Source organism: Oryzias melastigma, linkage group LG15 (assembly GCF_002922805.2).
Source record: "Oryzias melastigma strain HK-1 linkage group LG15, ASM292280v2, whole genome shotgun sequence".
Lineage (NCBI taxonomy): Eukaryota > Metazoa > Chordata > Actinopteri > Beloniformes > Adrianichthyidae > Oryzias > Oryzias melastigma.
In genome coordinates, this window is record NC_050526.1 from 31193036 (window position 1) to 31213588 (window position 20553).

General features: G+C 39.8%; 1 protein-coding gene across 1 annotated transcript in view; it reads right to left on the minus strand.

The window, feature by feature from the left end:
• scara5 (scavenger receptor class A, member 5 (putative)) overlaps positions 1-20553 on the minus strand; it is a gene marked incomplete in the record, with an annotated part of 46459 nt that overhangs the window by 11027 nt on the left and 14879 nt on the right. Inside the window, 5 exon segments of the mRNA XM_024264018.1 lie at positions 4249-4437; positions 12663-12728; positions 15391-15498; positions 17494-17574; positions 20255-20423. Of these exon segments, the coding sequence (XP_024119786.1) occupies positions 4249-4437; positions 12663-12728; positions 15391-15498; positions 17494-17574; positions 20255-20423 (613 nt within the window).

Genomic DNA, 20553 nt, shown 5'->3' on the forward strand with positions numbered 1-20553 from the left:
TCGCCTCAGGGTTGAATGCTGCTGGCATAGTCTGTCCCTTTTTCCATAGAAAGTTGCTCTGACTTTCTGCAGTTGTCATCTCTCGATCCAGCTTAATGTCCAGTTCTTTCAGCGTATCGGCAGCGCTCGTTAGTGAAGAAAAGATTTTTTCTTCTGATTCCAGCTTTAGTTTCAGTCGTGCAGGATACAGACATTTCGCTTGGATGTTTTTTCTCCGCAGCTGTTTAACGACGACGTGGACCTTTGCTCGTCTCTTCTGTAACTCCGGAGAATAATCTTGATCGAAGAATATGGTCTTATCTTTGAATTTCAGATTTCGTTGACTCCATGCCTGCTGCAGAACCGCATCTTTCACCGATCCGTCGGCGAATGTCACAATTATTGCTCTGGGAGGATGCGTTGAGTCCGCTGCTCGGAGCTGGGGCGTCCGGTGTGCTTTTTCGATTTTAATATCCAGCTCTGGCGGCAGTTTGAGGATTTTGGGTAATAGATCTTTGATAAACGTAGACATATTACCTTGCTCGCTTCCAGATTTCAGACAGTTGAAATATAGACGTGAATACAGAGTGAACCCTCATTGTTGCTCACTGCGGTCGAAGGAGCGCTCAGTGAGTTTCAGTGTTTGCTCAGACGCACAAAAAATTAGAGGGAACATTGCTTCCACCCCATTCACTCTTTCCTCCAGCTCGATAATCCTTTTCTGGTGTTCGTTCAGTTGATCTTTAATTTCCGCTAGTGATTTTTCCATGCGTGAAAGAGTAGTTGTGGTTTGCAGATGCCCCTGTGCGTTTTCTTCCCGTATTCTCCTCATTTCTTCTAGTAGCGATGATTCCCCCTCAAACGCTGACGTGTTCTTTATGGCTTTGGAGCTGTCATTCTCGGAGTTCGGAGAGTTGTCTTCTGAATCTTTCAGAACACCTTGTTTTCCAGGGGGTCTACGGTGTATCTTAATGAACATTTAAGCAAATATCACGCTGATCTGGCGAAGCACGTGAGGCTCCTACGCCAGAGGAAACAGATCCACAGTACATGGATCCAGAACCCCAGAATCTTTGTCAAACCACTCGGACCACCGGACCTTATGAAGCCTCTGGAAATAAAATCCATGAAAGACTTTGAGAACTGTGGGATTACGCATGTTTGACCCTTAAATTCAAGCAAAATGTGAAATGTGAACTCAAAAACTGCTGGATGTGAACTCTGACCCGATTCTGAGCAGCAGAACTCGAGCACATTTCCCTTGAGATGAGACCTTCACAGTCTCTCAGTCATAACAACAAAGAACGATTACGTGGCCTTAAACTTGTTCCTAAGCTGTGATGTAGCACTGATTCTGCTCAAACTACTGATCCTTTTCATCTCAACTTATTTTTTTTTGTGTTTTTATAATCATTCTTTGATAAATACAATCTGCACAAATTGTATATTTTTTCTCTTTTTAATTTAGAATATTTTGATTTTTTTCTCCATTAACTAATGAAGATGATTTTCTATTTTTATAATCATTCTTTGATAAATACAATCTGCACTAATTTGCTTTTCAATGAGAATTTTTAGATCTTTACTGCATTAGCAAATGAAGATGATTTATTATTACTTTTTGTATCATCATAATTCTTTGAATTTAATCTGCACAAAGTGTCTTTTTTTCAATGAGAATATTAGATTATTGTTATTGATTAATATAAATGATTTGTCGTGGATGCTTTAAAATTTGATTACATCAATGATATGAATGATCCTTAATAGCCTGAATTTATTAATATATATATATTTGATATTAAGTCCTGAACCAGATATTAATAATTCATGTAGAGAAAATGGTCGAGTCGGGATGGGATTATATAAATTCTCTTCCTTCCACTCCCTTTCAAGCGATCTACTTGTGATTCATTAAGTGATATGTTATGTATTATGACATGATTGATTGAAATAAATCATTCATTCATTCAACATCTTTCAGAGTAAAGCAGATAAAAAAATAGCCACTGGATGAATTTCATGTGCACTGTCTCAAATAAATAAATACAATAGAAATGAAAGTTAATTTTAAAGACAACAGTAACACATATAACCACAGAATATTTTAAATCCTGTTTATTTTTTCATCAGTGATTCACTGCCTTCCAGAAAGAGTTAAAAAATACACCGATTTGCTTCATTTAGCGCCAGTTATTCCTTATCAGTTTCACGTCGAACTACAAGAACTGTCAGGACACCGTTTCCCACAATGCATTGTTTTGTAGTCCTGAAGGCAGCTTGAAACCAGCGCAGTACTTATTTATTTTCTGGCTGCACTGGCTCAGGAAGGTGCCTTGAACCCGCCCTTTTCCCGCGATACTTCGTGACGGCGCACATTTGACGTCGGTGACAGAAGCTAACCAGCATGCACCGCGCTGCAGGAGATCTGCACAGGGCCGGGTCCGTCTCGGTCATCTCAAACACTCTCATTGATGGAGATCATATGACTGCAGGTCTCAGGTGAATTCTGGTCTCTCGATTTCTTCTCCAGAACATCCAACATGAGCTGCTGCTGTTGGACAGTTTGTTTGGATGATTCTGTTCTTGGTTCATGCTAACATGTCAGAGTGGAGGTTTTTGCTGTTTGTGAAGCAGGTTTTAGTGTAAACTAGGGCTGTCAGATTTGTCGCGTTAAAAACGCATTAATCTGACATGTGCTTGACGCCGACAATTTTTTTGACGCATTAATCGCCGACTTTCTCATACGTGCCTTTCCATACCGCGCGCGCGGGCGTCCCCCCCCTCTAACTCACCGGCTGCTCTCACTAGATCACCGGCGGGTCTCCAACCACCGAGCTGCGAACTAAAACCGGCCGGCGCTAGGACCTGGAGAGCTCCTGCACCCTAACCCGGCTCCGGTTCACGTCCAGTACCACGTCTGGTGGTGCCGGCTCGCGTCACGAGAGCTGTGGACCCCCGACGTTCCGAACAGCAAGCTCACCGGGGGACGTTTTAAATGTTCTGGAGGTTTAAGCGTGATCCAACCCCAGCATAGCGGTCTGTCTGCCGGCATATTCATGGCGTGAGCTCCGCTGGACACGTCGCTGCATCGAGCTGCAGCCAGAGAACGCGGCGGCAGTAACAGACTGTCAAACTATCCACAGAGTATCCCGCTTTTCTCAGTCTTTAATGTTTTAAAAAACAAAAGTTCATTGGAAATGATAAATCTCTATTTCATTTATTACTGTAGTTCAGCAGAGGAGGAAAAGATTTGGTCCTGACAAAAAATGAACATGAAAGTGTTATGGAAATGTTATTTTTGATGTTTTTTATTTTATTTTACTGAACGTTGATTGAAGTTTTGAATTTAAAATGCCCTTCACTTGCACTTGGGCTTTTGTTAGGCATTTTATGTTACAGCCTTTTATTGTTAAGAAAGTTTATCTCAATACAATGTTACAAAATAAAGTATTTCTGATGAAAACTATTAATTTTGTCATTCTTGTTTTCATAATTAATGTAGAACTGCTAAATTCCACCAACCACACATTTTTTTCCTTAAAAAAAGGCCACATGTAAATTTGCGATTAATCGCGAGTTAACTCTGGACAAAATGCGATTAATCGCGATTAAAAAATTTTAATCGCCTGACAGCTCTAGTGTAAACCCATTTCCTGTTTGATGTTATCTTAGAAAGACGGAGGAAACAAACACTTTGAACGTTCAGAGATAACTCGACTGGGTGAGTTTATGTCATGCCTACAGCGCTACCTAGTGGTAAGTTAAAGAAAGAATCCTCTTTCATCTTCTGCTTTTGGAGTCTTAGTGTTACTGTGTTTGAGGACAGTTTTACAGACAGACAGTAACTGTTCTACGTGAAGATACACAGACAGGAGAGCCTGGATGTGACAGAGATCCTGCAGCACCAGATCTGCTGCACCTGCAGTTCACCTGAAGAACAGGTAGAGTCCATGTCTGCACAGACCTGCATGCAAAGCCAGAAGGTGAAGCGAAAAGAAACTGCATCCTCAGAAAAAAAGATAAGTAAAACTGACTCTTGTAGTTTTGGAAATGACTGTGGAAAGTTTCAGAGGAACATTTTTATCCTTTAAGGAGGAAAAGGCTGAATCTGCATCATCAACGTGATCTGAAGCTCCATCTGGCTGAGAACTTCAGACCAGAATAACAGGACTGAGAGAAGACCGTTCAGAAACAAACAGAAACTTTTCTGTCTTAGAACCGTTTGTATGAACAGTTCTGTTTCGTTTTGGCGGTTCTCATGAGTACCTCGCCCAAAGTGCCCGGTCCCATGGACTCCCGCCGCTTCTCTGAAGCCCAGCATCCTGCAGACCACATCTCCATCCTTCTTGTCCCAGACGTCGTCACACACCGTCCCCCAGCGGCCCTCATGGAAAACCTCCACACGGCCCTCGTGAGGTCCGGACCCATTCACCAGCCGGACCAGGGTCTCCTCCACTGCACAGACATGCAGAAACATCAACAAATCTGTACATGCACACAAAAAAAGTTTAATTCAGTCCAGATTATTCCAATTCAGACAGATTATTTTAACTGTGACCCCCCAAACAGAAAAGAGAAAGACACACATGGAAAATACCTGAACACCTGAGACGAAACGGAATGACTCGTTCTGCTGGTAGTTTGATGGAGCAAACAGTTTTAAATGATGAACAATCAACAAAAAAAGAAGAAAAGAATTCTCCTGATATTAAAAATAAACTCCAGTTCCTGATATGAAGGAAACAACAACAACAGATCCGTCAGGACGGAGTTCTGTTTTGGTCTCATAGACCAAACTGGAAAGAGCACGATGTTGTGTTGGCGGAGCTAAGAGGAGAAGTTTATGAATACAAGGAAAAAAATGGGATCCTTGAAAAACAACTAAAGATTATTCAAGAACTGAAAATCACAAAAGGCCAATGTAAAGAACAAGAGAGATACAAGAGGAGATGGAATCTGCGTTTGAAGGGACTGGAGCTTCATGGAACATGCACGACATGGTGCACCACATCAGAAAGAAAGACGCAAAGCACGCGAGGCAAGTGATCATCCAAGAAGAGGGAATGCAGAGATATGATCTGGAAAGTTTCTAAAAACTGCGAAATATGCTAGTAAAATGGTATAAGTTTTGCCGAGGATCTGATCCAGGAGGACCGAGAGGTGCTGAGGCTGCTGTGGCCTAGAGTGAAGGAGGCGTGGAGGCTGCTGTGGCCTAGAGTGAAGGAGGCGTGGAGGCTGCTGTGGCCTAAAGTGGAGGAGGCGTGGAGGCTGCTGTGGCCTAAAGTGAAGGAGGCGTGGAGGCTGCTGTGGCCTAAAGGGAAGGAGGCGCGGAGGCTGCTGTGGCCTAAAGGGAAGGAGGCGCGGAGGCTGCTGTGGCGAAGGTGAAGGAGGCGCAGAGGTGATCATGTTATTGAGTTCACGACTGTTTTATTTCTCTAATGTCAAGAGGACTTAAAGACATTACACAAAGAAAAACTTTTTTTTTATTTTGTAAGGAACAAAAGGCACAAGTTACTTTTCTTCAAGAAACTCATTCAAGTGAAGATGATGAGGTGTTTTGGAAAATCAATGGGGGGACACTATTTTATTTAGACATTGTTCTAATAGATCGACAGGCAGTAATTTCAATAATTGCCCGGTCAAATGGACTCTGTGCACGGAGCTGTGTGACGTATTTCTGGCTTCGCATAAGACTGTTTACTCTCTCCCGACTTTTTCAACAAGATGTGTGGACTTGGTAAATCTCTGTGTACTTTCCCTGGTTTTGGTTTATTGTCGTTATTTCTTAAATTGTATGATAGTTTATGATTATGTGTAAACACAATAACATCCAAAAAGGCAAAGTTTGCCATCATGAAACACCAAACACTCACAAAACGCTCTCATGCTAGCTAGCATTAGCCCAGATGAAAAGTCACAGCGGTGTTAACATGTAGTTTAGTAAATACTGCAGTCAGTTCTGAAGTTTTTTTCTTGGCTGTATGGACCCGGAGGAAAGCAGGGCGGAGTGGGACAACTTTTCAGCACGGGAGTTTAATGGTCAAGACCGGCCCATTTTTTGCCATACGAAAAATTAGGCAAGCATTTACACTGTGCAAAACTGCAGTAAAATAAATATTTTATTGTTGGCGGGTGTTGGGGGTCATAAATAACAAACAAATAATTATAATACAAACTTGTTGTTTAACAGAAATATTTCCCTGTATGAAAATGTGAAAGGCTAAATTGAACTTTTTTTTTTTTACCATTTGAAAAAAACATCACCATAGTAACTCCAGAATCTACAGCATAAGTCTCCACATAAGAAGTGAACCAGTTTCTTCAACCTTATTTGTTACTTTGTCACAGTCAATGGACATAAGGATTTATGTTTCTGTTGACATGAGCATTAATCCTCCAAGTGGTCCTGACTGAGCATGCTCCAGCCTGTTTTAATGAACTTCAGAACGGAGACGGTTCTGACATGAAACTTAAAAGTTGAATGAGAATGTGTATGTCAGCCCGATATCTGGTATCCATCTGTGAAAACGTGATATTGTGTCAGTATTAGGGCTGAGAATCTCAGAGTCACTCCTGATACGATGTGATTCACGACACCAACATTATTGCAATATGGTAAACATCGCAATAATCAATATATTACCTTGGTAATTTATGATATATAACTATTTTAAACACAAATGTATTTTTTTGTTTTCTTCTAAATCTTTTTTAGAATATTTTAAAACACAACATGTCAATTTTACGCCCTTTTCAACATTAAAATAACATTATCAATAAATACTAAAATGTCTTTATTATTATAAGGTAATTAATAAATAAGCTAATAAACAAAGCTCTAGTTAGGAACCAAAATGAGTAGATCAAATGGTCTCACTTCAAAGAGCAATAAATGTGGAAATAAAAAAAAATCACATCAAATCAATTCAAATTTACTTTAATTAATTTTACATTTTATGCCCGAGAATTTGTTATTGTTGAGGCAACTTATGAACTTTCAGCCTGTTAATATTATATGATCATCGTTTTTTAAAGTTGGTGGACTCAACCAACCGTGAGAAATTAAAGGGGTGTTTATGCTAAATTGTAGCTCCAAAACTGACGGTGTCGTACACTGCTACAAAGATTCATTCATAATCTACTGTGAATATTTTTTCCATGAAGGAAAGGTTGGAGGAAAGGTTAAGGTTAGGATTACGGTTCCGGTTCGTGTTTATGCTCCAAATGGTTCCCGATCACGACCGCAGCTGCAGCAGCGCTCTAGCTGCATGACAGCTAACGGGACTTCATTAAATACTGCAACGTATAGCTTTGGACTCACATAAATACATGGATCAATGCAGCGATCTGCATCTTGACTGCACCTATAACGCGTCACCAACATGACTCTTGTAGCTCCAAAAACATCTTTTAAAGTCCAAACACTCTATTTCCACATAACAACGGCCCACGTCTCCGACCGGAAAGGACTGAGCATTCAAAGGCTGAAAGTGGAAGTAGGTTGTGCATGTAGCGGATTATAGAATATAAATCCGATTTAAAAGGACATTGGATTTTAGTTACAAATATAGAGGGATCTTTTTGGATTGTTTGTAATGTATATGGATAAATCACTGACACAGATAACAAATTATTATTGGAAGAAATCACAAAAATGATAACGTTTATAATATCCAATATCCATCTGATAATATTGTGGTGGGAGGAGATTTTAACTGTGCTCCAGACGAACAAATGGATAGACTCCCCACAAAGTTTACTTCACACACGTACAGCCAGATTTTGAACATTTTTTGTTCAAATAATGCTCTTTGTGATGCCTAGAGACATCTTAATCCAAATACTAGACAGTTTTCATGGATTCGATCAAATGGGAACAATAAATCAAGAATAGATGTATGGATGGTTTCTCAAAATGTCTTGAATCACATCTCCAAAGAGGATATTTCTGCAGCTCTGGTTACTGATCACTGAGTTGTGTCTATAAATCTTATTCCTAATATAAGAAATACTGAAAGAAGAAGTTACTGGAAATTCAATGCAGAATACTTGAAAGATGATCGATATTGTAGTATAATTAAAAAACTCTTGTTATCGGTCATGGAAAATATGAGTCTAGACTCAGCTAGGAAAAAATGGAAAATATTTTAATATGAAGTCAGAAAATGCTCTAATCAGTATGGTAAAGAAAAATAAAAAAATAAAGAAGCATAAAAACTACTGGTGAGTGACCTAAATAAATAACTATAATGTTTCTGACACAGATAAAGAAGAATTTTAAAGATTGCAGTCAAAACTAGACAAATTATGCCTAAATAGAGCCGGAGGAGCCTTCAGACGCTCCAGAGCCAAATGGATTGACGAGGGTGAAAAAAACAGAGAAAACAAGACAGATTTTTAAAAATTATTTTTTTAAATGTAGAAAGTAGTCTTATATCTGATCCAAAAGAAAGTTCTCAAAATATTTTTAAATTTTACCAAAATGTGTTTTCATCCCATTTCAAATTCAGAATCTAAGATTTTTTTCAAAAGTTATGAAAAACAAATATATACAAAAGAATTTTCAAAACAGAAAGCAAGTTTCTAGTCCATTCCTGTGATGAGTTATGGTTCTGTAAAGAAATGACTGCGATGGGCTATTCCACCACTAGAGGGAGCAAAGGAAACTAAAGAGATCAAGAAATAAACACGATGAAGGCCTAACCATGCGAGTTTTGGAGAGAAAGGGAGGTTAACGCCAAAATGTTTACAAGTTTAACCTTCTGGAACCTGTAGGGCCTAAAGCTCCGTTTTTGTTTACCTTTGAATTTATCTCTGTATTTTCAATTTAACATGCGTATTTGGTATCATTTTAATCAGCACAACCTCTCCTATGTGACACTGCCTTTATTTAGTCATTTTTCCATGTTTTTATTTACACATCAGACATAAAATCATGTAAAAACAGAAAATTCCATCTGGAAAAATGGGATTCATTTTACTGTGGAAACCCCAAAATGTTTAACAAACTGTTTTTACAACATAGAATGAAAATTTTAGGTGTAATTTCATTAAAACTACAAGATTAAATTTAGTCAACAAACTAATCAACATGTTTTTAATGAAAATACTAAGAAAATTCTTGGCGAAGTTCCCAGATTCCTTATTTGGGCCACATGAACAGTTTCTGTTGATAGAACATCACAGACCTCACAGGTCAACGCTGTGACCTTTCTTATGCTGTCATGCAGACAGTACTTCAGTCTGCCTGTGTGGCTTCAGCTTCCAGGCAGCCCAAAAGATACGAATTTCTCTCCTAAGAGCATTGCTGTCCATTTGACATTTTTTCCTGGAATTCTGTCTTTCTCTCTCCTTTTACTCCCTTTCCTCATAAATTTCCATGTTGTGTTTGTGAGGAAGGGTAAAAAAGGTTTTAGGGAAAAGTTTGATCCAGCTACAGTCATGGGCACAAGTTTTCAGAATGACACAACTAATAATTTTTCCAAAGTCTGCATTTCATGGAAATGTATATATACTCCAGAATGTTCTGAGGAGTGCCCAACCTGGGATGAATAAAGTATTGCTATTCTATTCTATTCTAAAATGAACTCAGTCACTGAAACCACATTTCCCTGACACAAAAGGACCATCTAACATAATTCTCAATAAAAGCTTTTGATACTTGTGAAATGCTTCTAATTGTATGTCATCATACCATGGAAACATCTGGCAAACACCTAGAAATCCTGAAGGAACAGACCTTGTGGAAATGTAATATTTGTGTCATTCTCAAAACTTTTGGCCATGACTGAAGACTTCAGGTCGGCTTGGCTGGAATCTGCTCTCATGTGGGGGTGTATCAGCGACGGGCGGGACTTTTACAGAGAAACAGAGTTTCTGTGATTTTTTTGACAATGCAGGTGATTGTTGATGTTGTACTAAGCTCATTTCGGACCCTGTCCCAAAGAAAAAATAAGCTCGCTTTCCTCCTCGTGGGGTTTCTAATAGAGGACAGATGGTTTCGCTCCGCCCCCTCCGCAAGTGAGCTGACCTGCATTGCAGCAATCTGATCAAAATGTATCTTCAGCCTTATTTATTAAAATTAAAGACTCCTTTTTCCAAAAACTACAAATGAAGGCCATATTCTGCCTTAAATATAGTAAAATTTAAGTTAAAGAACATAAAAACGTTTGTTTTGGACGGAGCTTTATCACGTTGATCTCACAGCTGCACAGCAGGAGGCATGAGGGCGTCCGTTATGGAGCCAGATCAGTGTCACAATTCGGAAATGCACAGAGTTTGTTTCACAAACCCACACACTCCAATTCACAAATGTAATTTCAATTCACAAATGTAATTTCAATTCACAAATGTAATTTTATGCAAAACACGCATTAAAAATTTGGAAATGCACACTACAGTTTTCACAAACACACATGTTGTGTTTCATAAATGTGAACGCTGTTTCTCACAAACACCCAATAAATGTTTCAGAAGCTCACAAAAATGTTCCAAAAAATCCACAGTAAATGTTTCACAAACTCATCTTTTAGCTACACTTGTAATATAAACTCTTACATCAAGTGAACTACACAATGTGTATGTAAAACCCCTCTCATTTATGAATCTCTCCACATTCGTGAGAGATTTTGCTGCGGTGAATTTTGAGACTTTTCTAACGTATTCGGTCAGCCGATGCCATCATTGGCTACCGAATCTGTCAATCAAAGTAATCAGCAAACCAGGCGTGTTCGCGGTTAACGTAACCGCGCTGGCTAGCGGCCACAGGCAGCCTCTAGGTTTTTAGCATGATTCACGCAGAACCGCGGGATAAAGCTGCCGGATTTATACTACCATTAGAATTGGATAGAAATGATAGAATGTTTAGATTTGGAGACAGTTTTTTCCAACTCATTTGTGCTACGCTAACGACCTGTTGTGTGTTTGCATGTGCATAATGTTTAGATTTGGAGACGGGGGTGTTTACGCACTATGACAAACAGCTGTCCCGCTTTTTTACCCAGATGTAAATACATGACTGACCGATTTAAAAAAGGACACTGTTCACAATCGCGGCAGACAAGTGCAACATTATTGGGGGGGGGCACATTTTTTGTGGTAATAGTTAAAGAAATTCATCTTTAAATTCTATTTTCATGTAGGCTTCTGTGATCACAGCCAGTGTCTTGTTGTTGTTTTCAGCTGTTCTTTAATAAAAGCTCAATTATCATCACAAGAGTATATAAAAAAAAACAATTAAAACATTTGTAGTTTTGTGATTTAATTTCAGCCAGTTAAATATCTAATCCATGTTTCTATTCATTTTCTAGCGATCACTGAGGCGTGACATCCTCCAAAGGCTGTATCACTGACTGTCCAGCATCTTGGAGAGACAGCATGTGGATGTGGCTATCGTCCCTCTGCTGACTGATGGGGACATTGAAGCTGCAGTAGCAGCTCTGACCACAGAGGATGTTGCTGATATTGATCATCGGGAAACTTTTGCTTTGGTAAGTAACACAGTCAAAGGTTTGCTTGTAGGGGTGTAACGGATCACAAAACTCACAGTTCGGACAGTGTCAAATGTGGAGAGATTCATAAATGGAAAGGGGTTTTACATACACATTGTGTAGTTCACTTGATCTAAGAGTTTATATTACAAGTGTAGCTAAAAAATGAGTTTGTGAAACATTTGTTGTGGATTTTTTGGAACATTTTTATGAGTTTCTGAAACATTTATTGGATGTTTGTGAAAAACAGCGTTCACATTTATGAAACACTTATTTTTCATTTGTGAAACCTGTAGTGTGCATTTCCAAATTTTTAATGCGTGTTTTGCATAAAATTACATTTGTGAATTGTAGTGTGTGGGTTTGTGAAACAAACTGTGCATTTCCGAATTGTGACACTGATCTGGCTCCATAGTCCGTTGGTTCCAGAGGTTATTTTAGTTTAATTTTTCATTGATTAACACATTTATATTTTAGATATTTGTTTGCTTTAATGTCAGATGTAAAACATTCTGTCTGTATAACATTGAATAAACTTTTTTTTTGGTGAAATCCATTTGATTTAACTGCATTGGACTCTGTGAATGAAAGTGTAATAATAAGTGATTAGACTTCTAGATTCTTTCCAACTAAGAAAAAAACAAGATAAAAACAAAGCTACAGATAACAAGGGGAACAAAGGTTATTTTGCTATTATGTTACGGGTCCGGCCCACATGCGGCCCCAAACCAAAATGAGTTTGACACCCCTAATCTAAACTGTTAAAACCAGAAAGACGGCTGTCAGTCAGAACACAGAAGAAGGAATATTGACCTCGGACGATTGACAGAAGATGTGAATTTATAAAAAATACATAAAAGGACTAAATGGATTATTGAAAAACGATTATAGTAATTGATTTCGAATATATCCCTCCACTTGCTTCCTTAAAATGGGATCCATATTAAAGATTTTTCTAATAATAAATAACAGGACACCAGAACAAGCTAGCTCTTCGCTTCCAAAGTGCTGGAGTCTGTTTCCTTCACAGCAGCATAAAATGTTGTCAGCATGTGTCCATGGGGGTCTGACCCCCCCATTTGTCATCTTATGTAAATGTTTCCTTTATAATGAAATAAAGTCTAATTCTATTGTCTGTTTTTTCTGTAAAACTGAAAGAAGAATCTGAAAAGAAGAATATTTTTCTCTTACCTGCTCTGTCTCCTCGCTCCCCCCGTTCACCTTTCTCTCCTTTTGAGCCTCGCTGTCCTTGGTCACCTGAAGATGATGAAGGTCTCACGTTAAACATTTGAGGGAAAGAAGACAGCTGAGCGTCAAGCTAACACGGAGGTTGGGGGGGTGGGGGGTGTTAGAAAGTTGATCACAGAGGGGGGTCATTACTGTCAGATGTAGATGCTAGTCAAAAGGGGCGGGGCTTGTCCACACACTCAAATGTTACAAACATTTGTGTTGCTTCAAAACAAAGTTTGAACAACCCTATCTGTGTGTATTAATCCTGTATGTGGCAAAATAAAACGCTTCCCAAAGTCCACATAAACACAGAACGGCAATTCTCCAAGCTTTGACGGTTACACATGATTATTCATGGATTTTAACCTCAAAGTCGTTGTGAATCTTCTTCTCTTAGGAATAAAGGTTTGACTACACAGACGTAATAATAGAGCATTTCTTCTGGAGCCGTGAAGAGATGTTTTACATGTAAGATCCAATTAACAAAAGTCCTGTCTTTTAAAAGAGTACGAAGGGTCACGTGTTTCACACAGAGGACTTTGAGTGTCTGTCGGGAATGCTTCCAGACTCCACAGGGGTCGACCTGCTGGAACCAAAAGATCCTTTGAAGGTGACAGGTTGAAGTTAACCAGAGTTTGGACTGCAAAATAGCCAGGGTTCTGGCCCGGTTATCAAGAGTTTAATGACTTAACATCCGAGTGGGAAATAGAGGTTTCAGACAACTTTATTGCCCCTCTGCTGGGAGAGGAACTCTGTTATCTTGAGAAGAGGCACTCCAAATAAAAGTTGGCTGACCAAATAGTCAACACAGGTTATCACAGTTGTTTCCAAGGGTGGAATGCTACAAACACCCTTAGATTCTGACGGTGTTTTTACTTTTACCCCGAGGAAAACGGTTCAAAAGATATGAGCTTTTCTGGCGGTGTAGGTAGCAGATGTGCTCGGCCTGTCAGATCGGTTCGGGGGCTGGCGCATAGATGACGTGTAAGACTGTGATTGGTCCGGACCATTAGACCACTGTCACGTGACACGGGGAATGACACGTTTCCACCATAACAATGCATGGATTCATCTCGAGTAAAGAACCGAGGAGGTCCGAACAAATACGTTAAGAATCACAAAAGGAGAAGGAATATTTGCAATCAGCCGCAAAAACCTTGACAACGAAATAATCCGATGGAGAGGAATCATCACGGGATAATGATCGTTATTTTAATAGAGAGAAATCAGGCTGGGAAGCATTACGTTTGAGCTAAAGTGGGTGCTAGCGAGTAGCATGCTAGCTTGTTGTTGGTCGCACATTAAAAAAAGAAAGTAATTATTCGTACGTATTTGTTTCTAAATACATCCTGCCAATGTTGAACTGGTCGCACGGACCGGATGAAGTCCCGCTAGAATATGCAGCTCATGTTCTGCTCCGTTACACAAACACTGAGGAGAGCAGATGTTAGTGAAGGAGCTGTTGATGAAAAATAATGAATAATAGCCCGAGCAGATCTCAACACTTTTTCCTGTCTTTTAAAAAAAAAAAAAAAAAACTTTATTGTAAACATCAGTTTCATTACAGAAAAACAGCAAATTAGCCAACTCGTTTGTTACAGTTGTGTGACGTCATCACTAGTCGTCCTGACTGCAGCACATCTGTTACCTACACCGGCCATTTATTTTCAATGAGAGGCAGATGCAGACTTGTGTGTCTTTGTGTGTGCTCGTTGCCATGACGACCATCTCAGCCACACACACACAAAGATCTCCAGTCTGACTAAAGCAGTCCACAGTTGTTTCAAGTGTGTTGAAGGTTTTTTACCACTAAGTGCTGTAAATGTAAGAGTTATTTTAAACTAATTTAGGATTCATCCACAAATGTAGTTTCCTGGTGAGAACGCCTTAACAGGGCATCTCCTGTTTGCTCGCAGAGATGCACCATCACCCCCCCACCAAGGGTCCTAAGTGTCTAAGGTGCAAATAAAATCGAGGGGAGGGGCAATTCCATGCAGCGGCCACAGGAGGGGGGCCACTGGCAGGTAGTCCACCCCACGCAGCGCACTGCAATACAGACACCCTCCCCTTCATCCTATTGCATGTTTGTATGAGGAAGGAGATATGTTGGGGTTGGCAGACTGACCCCCGATGGCAGACCCCTGTCCCCCCCCGCGTTGTGTCCAAGTTCTCCCAGCCCAGATGCACCATCTGTTTTGAATAAATAAAAAAGGTGACCAAAGAGGAGGTTCATGGATGAAGAGGACATGAGAGTGGAGGATGCAGAGGAGGAGGTTACAGAAAAACCAATTTATGTTTTCTGTATTAGATTGTTTATTTAGTTCTCTTTGTTTACCTCCTGTATTTTATTATATTTTATTTTTTGACAGGTGTGTTACCGTCTTGAATAAGCCCAAAGGGTTTCTGTAACACACCATCACATGATTTTACTTTTGTATTTTTAATTTTGCTTATATTTCTTGTCTTTTTTTACGTGGGTAAATAAATAAATCAAATCAAATCAGGAGGAGGTTCGATGGAGGCGGATGATTGGCTGTGGGGCCCCCTAAAGGGAGCAACTTAAAGACAAAGAATAATGGATGGATTTTTGTTTCTTTTTATCTGCTGATTGTTTTCATTTTTCAGCAACTTTTCCACCCAGACCAGCAAACCACCAGGTTTATGGTCAGACAGATGGAAACTGACAAACCTTTAAGCCCTACAGGTCCAACCTCTCCTTTCAGGCCCTTCTCTCCGTCGAGACCATCAGATCCTTTCATCCCCTGAGGTCCTCGAATCCCCCGTTCTCCAGTAAATCCTGAAACAGTTTTCATCACAAACATTCTTCTTATGACCGGCTGCTGTTCTGGTCATTGAAACAAAAACTCAACAACAAAAAAAGTATGGTGCACGTGGAAACTTTAACCTAAACAGTAATACATTCATGAAAGACCAGCTCCAATGAAAATGATGTTTTGAAAGGTTCTTGTGGTGTGGTCGAATCAGTACGGAACAGCTGGACAGAATATATATATATATGCTATGCTAACGTTAGCTTGGCGTTAAAAGAGGCTGTAAGCTAACGGTTGAGAGTGTAAACAAATGGATCATGGGAAATGAGCAGAGGCTTACTTCTGCACCAGCAGTCCCACCCAGAGATGAAATTCTAATGAACTTCTGTCACTCTGCAGAAACGGTCTTAAAAAACGACAGGGTTTTAGATTTTGGCTAAAAACTGCGTCATCATCATTGCAAGACGACTGGGAACGCTTTGACAACAGATATACAAGTTGGACTGTGACTTTAAGATCTGCTGAAGCGAAACCACCAACCAAATATATACTGATGTCTTTGTATGCTATTAAGTTAAGGTTCTGAGATGAACTGAAATGACCTCGATTTAAACTAAAATAATCTTCACAACTTCTTTCTTCATTTTTTTGTCATTTTTGAGGAGTTTAGAAGCTTTTTAACATCACTGTGGTTCTTTGAGTGGAACAAACATCAAGAACTGGTCCTGAGTCTTCGTTCTTCCACATCCTCTGAAGCAGGAGTCGGCAACCTTTAGCAGTAAAAGAGCCATTTGGGTTTGTTTTCTACTGATCAAAACCCAGGAGGAGCTGCATAGTTTTACTTTATTCTTAAAGAAACTTGGATTTGCATTCATGAGCTTTTTAAGATAATAAATATGAATTATGTATATTTGTTGGCACAAACAAAGACAAAAATTTAAAAAGAACCTAGCAAGAAACAAGAAGTCTTCAGGGATGTAAAAACCTACAAAGTTTATGATCTATGTGCACCTCAGCCATTAATTGATAAATTTAACTCATCTAAATTTAATAAATGCTAATTAAGTAATCCTTACTTTAGAAGATTGCATTTTGATTTTTCTTTTATTTGGATTATGAGGATCTGGAACCGCATGAGGATCTGGAACTGCGTTTGGATCTGGAGCCGCGTTTGGATCTGGAGCCACGTTTGGATCTGGAGCCGCGTTTGGATCTGGAGCCGCGTTTGGATCTGGAGCAGCAAGTGGATCCGGAGCCTCCCGAGGATCTGGATATGTGTGTGGATCCAGAAACGCGCATACAGCTGGAGCCACGTGTGCATCTGGTGCCTTGCGAGGATCGGGAGCCGCATGAGGATCTGGAGCCGCGTTTGGATCTGGAGCCTCGTGAGGATCTGGGACCGCATGAGGATCTGGAGCCGCGTGAGGATCCGGAGCAGCAAGTGGATCCGGAGCCTCCCGAGGATCTGGATATGTGTGTGGATCCAGAAACGCGCATACAGCTGGAGCCACGTGTGCATCTGGTGCCTTGCGAGGATCTGGAAACGCACAAACTCACTGAGGGAAGTCTGGGAGTGAAATGTCAGACGGTAAATCCTTTTCTTTCTCCCATAAATTAAAGACCAGATATCATAGAATTCTGCTAACCTCCATTATTCATTTTAAATTAAATAATTAAATTATAAAGGATGCTGTCCATACATCACTACCAATCCACGAGTTTTGAAGCTTGAAACCCGCGTATGCGTACGTTTACATGGACTTTTGATTGTTAAAGGTCGCCTGAACACATTTCTGAGGCCGGAGTGAACGCAGCTTCATAGATAAGATGAAAGTCCTGAAAGTCCTTTCTTCTCTTCATCTTTCTGCACAGTTGGTGGGAGAATAACTTTGTTTCTGTACGTGTTTGTGTTTATACGTGAATGTTTGTATAGGAAATAACAGAATTTTGGTTGTATTTTCATTTCAGCTGATTGAATACATTTCACTCAAAAACATGGGAGCGTTTAAGTTCAGACAAACCTCTCAAACCCATCATCCCAGGAGCCCCCGGGGGCCCCAGCTGTCCAGTGTCACCCTTCTCTCCCTTTGGTCCTGGAGGTCCTGCAAAAAAAAGTGCGTTTACAATGCATCAAAAATCCTTTTGTTCCCATTGAAAGTAATAAAAGCTGGTAGTGAAGTTTAATAATTTAAACTTAAAAACAGCTAAATGTCCTAAATGTCTTTGATGTTTTCAGGAAGGTTTTCCACAGAGTTCAGATGTCTTTAATGACTTCAAAGAACGAAGACAGAGAAAACTATCAACTGCAGGAGGACTGCAGGTTGCTCCTGAAAGACATTCTATTTAGATGAAATCAGGTGTAGATGAGGGAAGGTCAAACTGACAGTGAGGGGGTGGAGCCATCCCCAGACTTTGTTGGTTTTGGAAACTCAGGGAGAGTTTGTGAGATGAAGCCATGAGTGAGAGAGCAGAAAAACATCTGATGCTAATGAGAAGCATGTGTGGAGCGGCCACACGCTGCAGCACAGACTCATGGTGATCTGTTTTCAGGTCTGTAGTTTCTGCTCCAAAAACAATAGAGCTAAAAACAATAGAGCTGCTTTAGGTTCTCTTTCAAGCAAAGGTGTCTTCAGCTGCTACAAACACTTTTGTTTTGCAGCTAATTTCAGTTTTCAAATTTTCTGAGTTTTTTGTTGCGTTCAGTTGTTTTTTTCACTTCTCCAGTTTTGCTCTTGTAAAGAGTAGGGCTGTGGGTCATTGCTTAGGCGGCGATCCGATTCGATTTACGAATCAAGCTCAACGATTCACGAATCGAACCACAATTCTTAATTTTTAATACAATGTTTATTGCTATTTGTATGTCTATTTACTTGATGGATGAAAATTTTAATATTTGTATTTAATTATCAGAATGGAGATCAGAATGAACAAAACTGATTAAAAAAAACACAAAGATTCGGATACAAAAGAAATTTTGTTTGTCTGGTTCAGCAGTAACAAACAACATAAAAAGGATAAAAATTTAACAACAAAACTTGAAAATGTTCTCCACAGCTTTTTATCCTCAAAGTTCTTCAATATTTTACGTTCTAAGCATCTAAGAAAAATAAACATCGTCCTCAGATGATATTATGATCATATTTTACTACAATTTACTACATTTATAAAGATCGTGAATCAGCGATCTTGGACGTCGCGAATATCTGTACTTGAATTTTCGGGAGCAAATCGCGAATACCCGAGCACCCGGATACTCGTTTCAGCCCTAGTAAAAGATACAGTTTTTATTGCTTTCCATATTATGAACACATTTTTCTGAAAAATGTAGTTTAAAGAGTCGTATGCTTGGATTACAGAGGATTGGGCTGAGCTCAGAGCCCTGAGGAACACCACAAGGACAGCTGTGTGAGGAAGACTCCTTCACATGGACAAACTGAATCTCTATTTACTGGAGGAACTCGGTACTAAAGGAGCCCATAACTCTATAAAAGTCACTACACACCCGGTCCATCCGGTGTTTGAACTGCTGCCATCGGGCAGACGTTACAGACGATCCAACAGAAGGACAAACAGATTCAAAAACTGTTTTTATCCAACTGCAGTCACCGTTCTCAATGCTGCTGGGAAATGAAATGCACTTTAATGACAAAGAATGTGAGTGGATGAATGTCTGTTGGTATACTTTTATCACTTTTACTTATTACTCTTTTTATTACTGTGTTTTTGTGTCATGACTATTTTAACATATTTTATCTTATTTTATTTATTTTACTTTATTAAACTCTTTAATTATAATTTGTATTCTTTTAGAAAAGTTTGAATGAAGCACTGACCAGTGAACACTAAAATGTTGTTGTACATGTGACAATGACTATAATGCATCTATTCTATTGTATTGTATTGTATTCTATTCTATCAGAAGACTTCAGCATGTTCTGGACTCTGCTGTCAAATGTTCTGATCAGTTGTATCTAAAGCAACACTCAGGTCCAAAAGAACATTTCGGACCCCGACCTTCAGCAGAACCGATTCTGGTCCGGGATGACCTCTAACTCTTGACTGAAGTTCCTCAGAGATCATTTCTGCTCCAATGCTCTCAGACTAGATCAGTTTTCTCTAGAACTTCATGAACAAACATGACATTAGATAAAGTCCTGGTGTAAATTAGGTTACAGGTGAAGTAAAGATTTGATCACAGCAACATCCAAACGCAACACCTCCCTGACTAACATCATCACTGAGGTGTTGAAATGGGGGGGGGGGGTTAAACCCCAAATCTTTTCTGTTTTTGTCTTCTCCTGCATCACAACGAATATAAGTGAAAATACCTCAAAATGAGGCTTTTCACACAGTTATTAGATTTGATCAAAATAGGTTAATTAGATGAATTAATTGCAGGTCATCTTTAATTAACTTTAAAAACATTACATGACAGCTCTATCTTTGAAACACTTTAGCTGTTTCCTTTTTCCTCAAACAGAAATCCCTAGAAAACTCCACAATCCCAGTTTCGTGGTCATGGAGATGTTTGTGTCATCCAAGCAAAACCTGAACTTCTGATTCTCACCTGAACTTTTGATTGTCACCTGAACCAGGATGAATATTCATCAGAGGAGAATGCTTATGTCCTCCTCATATCTGACCTCCTGAAGGACATCACTATTTATGTACTTTTTTAGTATCAGTGTGAGGAGCTGATCAATGTCCAAACTTTGGTTCAGGTTCTCCAGAAGTCTGCAGCACCTCCAGAACCCCAAGCTGCTCACCAGGTTTTGTGCTGACCTTCGAGTATGGTGAGGTTCTTCAACGCCACGGAATGCTCCCAGTTCTTCAGCCGCAGGTCCTCTGTGATGGTGTTCAGGATCTCCAGCTCGTTCCTCAGCTGTGTCTGCGTGTGCATGTGGGTCAACCACAGACTGCCACTGTCCTCTGAGATGTTGCTGATCTGGACCTGAGAACCAGACGTCACCATGAGCTCCAACAAGACCGACGTGAACTGCCTCCTCAGCTGGGAGGAGCTTCTGACCTTCTTCTTCTTTTCCTCTTTTCTTTTGGGCTTTTCCCTTCAGGGGTCGCCACAG